Source organism: Oncorhynchus tshawytscha, linkage group LG29 (assembly GCF_018296145.1).
Source record: "Oncorhynchus tshawytscha isolate Ot180627B linkage group LG29, Otsh_v2.0, whole genome shotgun sequence".
In the NCBI taxonomy this organism is placed as follows: Eukaryota; Metazoa; Chordata; class Actinopteri; order Salmoniformes; family Salmonidae; genus Oncorhynchus; species Oncorhynchus tshawytscha.
In genome coordinates this window covers 24693684-24702191 of record NC_056457.1, presented here as the reverse complement: position 1 = coordinate 24702191, position 8508 = coordinate 24693684, and the positions used below count along the sequence as shown (strand labels likewise).

Genomic DNA, 8508 nt, shown 5'->3' with positions numbered 1-8508 from the left:
GGAGGGCGAGGGAGAGCTTTGTACGTCTCTCTGTATGTGGAGTTAAGGTGGTCCAGAGTTTTTTTCCCCTCTGGTTGCACCTTTAACATACTGGTAGAGATTAGGTAGAACGGATTTAAGTTTCCCTGCATTAAAGTCCCTGGCCACTAGCAGCGCCGCCTCTGGATGAGAGTTTTCCTGTTTGCTTATGGCGTATACAGCTCATTGAGTGCGGACTTAGTGCCAGCATCAGTCTGTAGTGGTATGTAGACAGCTACGAAAAATATAGTTGTAAACTCTCTCGGTAAATAGTGTGGTCTACAGCTTATCATGAGATACTCTACCACAGGGGAGCAAAACCTCAAGACTTCCTTAGATTTCGTGCACCAGCTGTTATTTACAAATATACATAGGCCACTGCCCCTTCTCTTACCAGAAGCCGCTGTTCTATCCTGCTGAAAAAGCTTAAAACCCGCCAGCTTGTATGTTAAGCATTGTCGTTCAGCCACGACTCAATGAAACATAAGATATTACAGTTTTTAATGTCCTTTTGGTAGGATATACGTGCTCATAATGCATCTATTTTATTATCGATTGATTATACGTTGGCTAATGGGACAGATGGTAAAGGTAGATGACCCTCTCTGCGACGGATCCTTACAAGGCACCAGGACCATCGTCCTCGATATCTCCGTCTTTTCCTCCTGCGAATGACGGGGATGAGGGCCGTCGGGCGTCCGAAGTAAATCCTTCCCGTCTGACTCGTTGAAGAGGAATACCTCCAGTACGAGGTGAGTAATCGCTGCCCTGATATCAAGAAGCTCTTTTCGGTCATAAGACACGGTGGCAGAAACATTATGTACAAAATAAGTCACAAATAACGCGAAAAAACATACACAATAGCACAATTGGTAACGGGATCGTAAACCGGCAGTCATCTCCTTCAGAGCCATATATAATCAACTGTCTGTCCTCTGATCTGACACCCCCAGACAGCCAAGCTGAGTTGTGTCCACCACCTGAGGACATTCTTGAACTGTCACATGCGATCTGCGTCTTTAATCAAAACAACATGCACACACTACCTGATGACAGAGATGGTAACCCACTTGTCTACAACACACACAGCAGTTTATACAAGCAAGAAAACAGCAGCCTGCATGTGTGTTGAGGAATGTGTGTGTGTGTCCAGCACTCTGGTGTTCAACCAGACTAATTACCTGAATCAACAGAATAAAGAGCAGTGGAGGGGCACTGACACACACAAACAATGCACACGTGGGGTGGCAGGTAGTGGTTAGAGCGTTGGACTAGTAACCGAAAGGTCGCAAGATCGAATTCCCGAGCCGACAAGGTACAAACCAGTCGTTCTACCCCTGAACAAGGCAGTTAATCCACTGTTCCTATGCCATCAATGAAAATAAGAATTTGTTCTTAACTGACTTGCCCAGTTAATTAAAAGGTAAAATAAAATGTGTGTGTATGTTTGGTTAGGTAAGGTAGTCTGAGACAGAGTAACTGATACTGTGGCTCTACCTACCCCTAGGGTGACAGGTTGGTTGAGCTTTTTTTATTTGATTAAAAACGGCACACATCCATAATCTTCATCTTTAGAACACTGGAATATAAAAGTCTGTTTCACTTTCCTGGAGATATGAAGTCCAGAAACTGTCTTTATGTCATCAGAAAGAAAGACATCTAAAACAGGAAGGAAGGCCACAGTGCGGGGTTGCCATAGAAACCTTGTATGTTCACACACACACTAACAGCAGGTGAAAGTGTTCCAGGTATTTTGAGTAGCGGGGTGTCAGACAGAGTACTAGTGAGGCTACGCCCTTGATCCAGAACACTCCAATCAAATAGCAGGAAACAAAAAAATAAGCAAGCCTTTTCAACACAAACAGACAAGAGGGGATTGGAATCGTCTGTCATTGATGTTGATTTCTGGCACAAACTAGTTTGTCTGAACTCTGCCCCGGGATGATGTCACACTCTGGCTCCAGCGTGAGGTGACGTCATCAATATGCGCCGGGGAGGGTGCAAAGTCATTTAAATAAACTCCTCTTAATCTTCTCCACCTCCATCTGAAAAAGACAAACACCAAATGTAATGTATAGCTAAGATGAAAAATGTAGCAGCGGTAGATGAATGTTGTTCAGCACTAGATGTGTTCACCTGCATAGTAAGGCGGAACCTCTTCTCCTCGTCCAGGTCACTGGACAACTGCTTCATCTCCTGCCTGGGACAAAGACACCAGTCACTCACACTATTAAACAAACAAACAAACAAACAAACAAACACACACACACCTGTGTTGGCTCTTCAGCAGTTCTACAGAGGCTCTCAGCTCTCTCAGTTGTCCCCTTAGCTCCTCCAGGGTGGGTGTCGGCCTGGGCTCAGGGGAGGGGCTTATACATGAAGAGGTCGGTTTTGCGTATGAAGGGGAGGGGCTTATAGGGCGGAGGACTAATCCTTCTGTTGATGGTGGGTGAAGGACAGCAGGCTTGGGTGGCAGCACACCCTTACTATCAGGTACCTGTGGGGTATGTCACAAATCAGGATTCATGAGCTAGCCAGCTAACTTACTTAAATGTTTGGAAATAACTTTTAAGGAACTTTTTAGGAAGATATGCTTGAAATGGGTATGGATTGATTCTATTGTTTCAACCAGCAACTCATACACAGGTCTAGGTTAATTAATAAACCAGAAATCCTTTTTATTTTTCACAAGCCAACTTGATGGTCCGGGAATACACAAACAATATACTACACACAATATACTCTGATTCACTCTGATTCAAAATGTAATTAAACACATTTAAATTCAACAAATTCTTACAGTGATGGTGGGAAGTGCTTTCCTCTGAGAGACATCTACTGTTCTAGGACACAAGGAGTCCTGCAGCTCCTCCTTCTCTCCGTCCTTCCCCCTTCTCTGCTCCTCTACCGCAGGAGAGTCCAGCAGGTCAATACTGGACAGAGAAGACTGCGAGAGAGAAGAGGAGAGAGGTGTCACCCAGACATGTTAAAGAAAAGAATGTGTGCGTGTGTGTGTGTGCGTACACTTACTGTGCTGATGATCAAGGAGCGTGGTCTGCGGATGAGGACTCTTGGTCGCATTGCGGTGGGATGGCTTAGTTTCTCTCTAGACAAGAACAGCGAGTCCAAATAAACCACATCTACACACAGACACACATTATATTGTTAATCCACAGTAACACATAACATCTTACCAGAGAACAGGCACAAACAAACACACAGTTCCCTGACCAATATGAAGGCTAGGGCAGCTAATTCCTCACATATGGATATATAGAGAGAGAGAGAAAGAGAGAGAGAGAGAACTGAGGATCTTCATTCATATTCAAACCTCTCTGTCTCTTAAGTCAGCCAACTCCCTACTCTGATTGGACTAGTGTCCTGTCACATAACTGTCCCAGGTCTGCCCCTTGTCCTCTCAGTCAAACTCACCAATGTCTTTTGACATGTCAGAGGCAGGATCTGGAGTCACAGCCCCACCCTCAGACTTCAGGCTCTCACACCTGAACAGGCAGACCAGTTGACAACTTTAGTGTGTGTGTGTGTGTGTATGTGTGTGTATGTGTGTGTGTGTATGTACTGACGGTACAGAAGGAGGTCTCTCAGGTCTGTCTGGGCCTCGGGAAGGGAGGTGGGAGGAGCTTGTCTTTGGTGGGTGGGGCTTTTTTGGAGGGATGGACGGAAGGGCGGGCTTAGGGATCTCTCCAACCTTCACCTCCTCACCTACACACAAACACACGTATACGGACAGGATAAGTGGGGATGTCACATGCGCGCGCGCGCGCACACACACACAGTGTAGAGGTGAGGTGTGAGCCAGCTGAAGAGGTGAAGAGAGTTAAGGCAGGCAGGCTGAATAGGGCCATATAGGGTAGTAGTCAGGCTGCAGCAAGCCGAAGCAGGCATTGTAGATGATTGTGGAATAGTGTAGTATAGTAATGGTAGTAGTAGTACCTCTGTTGTCATCAGATCTGTGAGGCAGAGTTAGTAGCTTTTTTTATAGTATTACTGTAGTAGTACTGTAGTACCTTTGTTGTCGTCAGGTGGTCTGTGAGGCATGTGCTCTGGGCGCTCCGGGGGTACCTTCCTGACCTCTGACCTTTTATCTACAGGTCACATAGGGTCAGCGGTCAACTGAGGGTGACATTATTGACACTCTTCCCTATAGATATCTCTATCTTTGGTTCTCTCCCTGTTTAATTATCACCATTTGGTTATATGCCTGTTTAATTACCACCATTGCTCCTAGTTTCTATCTCTCTCCCTTACACACACTAACACAAAGCAGAGAAGATCAGAGACGGAGATAGAGAGATGATTGAGACACGCACAAAACGGTATCAGTGGCGATGGGGGATTACCTGTGGAGAGAGGAGATGGAGGTTTACCTGTGGTGTGTTTACCCGAAGGGACACTGGGGGGAGGCGGCTTCTTTGGTCTCTGCAAACGCACACAAAGAAACACTAAGTGATTTTGCTCTCATGGAATGTCATTCCTTGAACACCATAATAACAGTACAAATCAAATGATATTTGCACGTCTTACCTCTTTTTCTACATCAGGTATTAACAGCTTGACAAAGTTATCAGGGAAGACTCCCTTTCTCCCCCCTATCTCCCCCATCCACCACCCCATGTCAGCACAGTCCTACAACACACAGAATCCACATACACAGGTTAAACACACTAGGCTTGGGCGGTATACCGTATAAACTCTATACCGGGGTATTTGGAAATAGCCATGGGATGGCTTTTCAATACCGTTGAAACTATTTCAATAATTTGAATATTTGTAGCTACTTTAAGTAAATACCTGCAGTCAACTTGTGCAATACATTAGGAGATAAAGCAGATCACATTCTTCATTTCACCTGTCACATTATTTTACATTAGGAAGCTTAACGTAGTTCCCCTCAACAGTTGAGCCAGTCATGTGTTTGTGAGTCCAGCTGAGTATTGACAGGGGTCACGGTATATATTGAAAGTCAACAGTGTTTTTTTGTTGCTACAATAGAGTGATCAGGGACGTGCAACTATAGTTTTCCTTCACCGAAAATACATCAGTGCACCACATTCGGCAGGAAACAGCGTTATTGTCATCAGATGACTACAGAAGTGCGACGCTAAATTGGCTGGCAGCCACACAAGTAAATGAGCTTACAATGAAAAAGCAAGGTATTTCTTTGCAAAAAATTATGCATGGCCATCATATTTCTAATGTTTATCATATAAAGAATGTAACCAGCTACATTTCCTAATGTTTTGCTTAAAGTTAATCTTGTATTTTACCGGGGAAAAAAATAGGCTGGCTACACCAAGAAAAGTACCAGAGAAAAGTAGTTCCACATCAGTCACAGCGCTGTCTGCTGATAGAATGATGGAGAAAAGTAGTTCCACATCAGTCACAGCGCTGTCTGCTGATAGAATGATGGAGAAAAGTAGTTCCACATCAGTCACAGCGCTGTCTGCTGATAGAATGATGGAGAAAAGTAGTTCCACATCAGTCACAGCGCTGTCTGCTGATAGAATGATGGAGAAAAGTAGTTCCACATCAGTCACAGCGCTGTCTGCTGATAGAATGATGGAGAAAAAGTAGTTCCACATCAGTCACAGCGCTGTCTGCTGATAGAATGATGGAGAAAAGTACCACATCAGTCACAGCGCTGTCTGCTGATAGAATGATGGAGAAAAGTAGTTCCACATCAGTCACAGCGCTGTCTGCTGATAGAATGCCAGTTCGTGAATTCTCATCCGAGTGGAGAAGCGCAACTGAAGCAAAATTAGAAATTACAATAAGAAGCAAGTTAGATCTGCGTTTACCAAACACAGCAATATATTTCTTATGCATTTTATCTTTAGTTTATTTTCATTTTCGCTCGTTAGCATCTTTAGCTAGCAGCCTCCATGGAAATTCACCTTTAGTTGTGCTAACTTTGTTAGCATTCTGGTAAAAGATGCCCAATGGGTATTTTGGCGCCCCCTCGTGTACCAAACTGGTAATTAGTCAATTCCAACGTGAGAGAAGGACAGTCTGGATACAACCCAAGCACAATACACACCGGGGTTGGGGTCAATTAAAATGTCATTTGAAATTGCAATTACATTTTTGAATTCACTCATGAAGGGGAGCATTTATGTTGAATACAAAACAATCTTCCAGTTATGGAATTGTAGTTGGACTGTTTGAATTTAATTGGAATTGTAAAAGCATTTCATCTTTGGAATTGAATGGGAATTGCCCTATATGGATAGGCCTAAATTGAAATGATTATTACAGACGAAATATGAAAAGCATATGCATAACCATGGTGGCAATTGAAAGGGAACAGTTAGGATATTATGGGATTATTATTATTATGATTTATTTTTTCATTTTAGGAGAGGATCATCTTAATATTGCGGAAAGATTGTTGCTTCCATCAATGTAATTGTCTGCATCATTCCCGATCCCCCATATATTTTTGGGGTAAATATATATGTCCATTTATATACACATATGCATACATATTCATACATATTCATACCTATATAGATATACATACTTTTTTTTTTAGAATATACCTTTATTATTCCCCGCCAACCCTACCACCCTTCCCTCAATTGGAGTAAACTAATAAACAATAACACTTAGGCTTCTACATTCGGTTTATACACATTTTACAACTATCTATTTTACAGTAGTTATATTTAGTTTGTTTTTAGTCCTTCCTCTTTTTCTGATGTCCATCCAGTTTGATTTCTATTTGTAACGGTGCTATTTCACAAAATGTATGAACCTATATACATTCTACAGATCCCGTATGTTTTACATTGGTTATCTTGTTATTAGTCCCACCCTTCAGCTCCATTCAACCCCTCCCATCTCTCTCTTAACACCATCCAGTCCCACCCTTCAGCTCCATTCAACCCCTCCCATCTATCTTTTATCACCATCCATTTTGGATTTCTATTTGCCATATATTTTTCAACTGTGCTGTGATGCTTCACAAACAAATTGAACCTTTCTATTCTCATAGCTTCTACAGATTGTTTTGGCTAAAATAATTATATTATTGATTGATTGACTATGGCTTTTCAAATCACCCAGTATTGCTATCTGCAGCGTTAGTTCTAGGCAAATGTTGCAATTCTTCAGCCATTCCTGTACCTGTGACCAAAAACGAGCTACATATGGACAATACCAAAATAAATGATCTATTTTGCTAGGATTTTCGCATCACAACACTGAAGTGTAAGAGGCCTCCACTTTTTTAAATGGACTGGATCTTTACATATACTACTTGGGTCCTGTTTCAGTAATAATGATTTTAAACATTCTTGTTGCGTGTCTGATAATCTACTATTTATATAATAGTGATTAAAACATGCTAATAATGGTCCTCTGAATATATATATATATTTTTTACGGTACTTCTACTGGTCTGCCATCCAGCCCTGGAGTTTTCCCAGCCTTAAAGGCTTTAACTGCACCAAGAAGTTTTCCTCTGTAATTTGGCCTCCATATGAGTCTTTCTGTACAGATGTTCATTTTACATTATTAATAGGAAAAAAATACATACAATTAGCTTCGGTTAGTGGAGATGGAGACTGAAACGAAAACATATTCTTAAAGTACTTCTCTTCCTCTTTCAGAATATAATTTGGTGAATCATGCATGTAATTTGTAACAAGTTTCAATAAAAAAAAATGTTGGTAGCATTTCTATATTGAAGATTGAAAAATAATTTGGTGCATTTTTCCCCCATTTTCCATCCAGTTCGCTTTATTTTTTATAATATTACACGGGATATTTCTTGAATACGTTCCTCCATTTCTTTGTGTTTTTCCTCTAACTTATTCTGTGCCTCTATGGGACCGTTTTTATTGCTATCTAACTGTACTGTTAGTCCCTCTATTTCCTTTGTTAATATGGACTCTTGATCTAAATTGCTATTGTTTTATAGATGAGTACTGAATTGCATGGCCTCTAAAGGCACATTTAAAAGTGTCCCATTCAATAAGGGGATCTGCTGTACCTATGTTATGTCTGGAAAAAGTCAGTTATAAATTCTTCTGTCCTAGTTCTAAACAATTTATCATACAGTAGGCTTTGATTAAATTTCCAATATCCTCGCCCACGTGGAAATTCTGTAAGAGTAATATATATGCCAATTATGTGATGATCCGACCGCATTCTGTCCCCTATCAACACTTTTTAAACTTTTGGTGCCAGAGAGAATGGCATAAGAAAGTAGTCAAGGCGACTAGCTTGATTAAGCCTCCGCCATGTATATCTCACTAGGTCAGGGTATTTAAGCCTCCATATATCCACTAATTCCAATATATCCATGACATTCACAATTTCCTTAAGTGCCTGAGGGTGATAGTTTGTAGTGTGATTTCCTTTACGGTCCATAGAGGTATTTAAGTCCGTATTAAAATCTCCCACCATAATAATAGAGTCTAGTGTTGCTTGTAGAGTTGATAAATTCTTATATATATATATATATAT

The 8508-nt window shown here is 41.5% G+C and overlaps 1 protein-coding gene across 4 annotated transcripts in view; it reads right to left on the bottom strand.

Annotated features, from left to right (window-relative positions):
• Positions 1-1494: 1494 nt before the first annotated feature.
• LOC112247514 (SH3 domain-containing kinase-binding protein 1-like) overlaps positions 1495-8508 on the bottom strand; it is a 31296-nt gene continuing 24282 nt past the window's right edge. Inside the window, exons 10-19 of one of the 4 annotated variants that reach the window (XM_024416305.2) lie at positions 4564-4665; positions 4380-4458; positions 4047-4124; positions 3603-3741; positions 3451-3521; positions 3049-3158; positions 2819-2965; positions 2289-2515; positions 2155-2218; positions 1495-2063 (exon numbers count right to left, since the gene is read on the bottom strand). In XM_024416305.2, the coding sequence (XP_024272073.1) occupies positions 2025-2063; positions 2155-2218; positions 2289-2515; positions 2819-2965; positions 3049-3158; positions 3451-3521; positions 3603-3741; positions 4047-4124; positions 4380-4458; positions 4564-4665 (1056 nt within the window). In that variant the 3' untranslated portion in view covers positions 1495-2024. The remainder of the gene's footprint in view (positions 2064-2154; positions 2219-2288; positions 2516-2818; positions 2966-3048; positions 3159-3450; positions 3522-3602; positions 3742-4046; positions 4125-4379; positions 4459-4563; positions 4666-8508) is intronic. The other 3 variants (XM_024416306.2, XM_024416307.2, XM_024416308.2) reach the window with 3 other exon arrangements.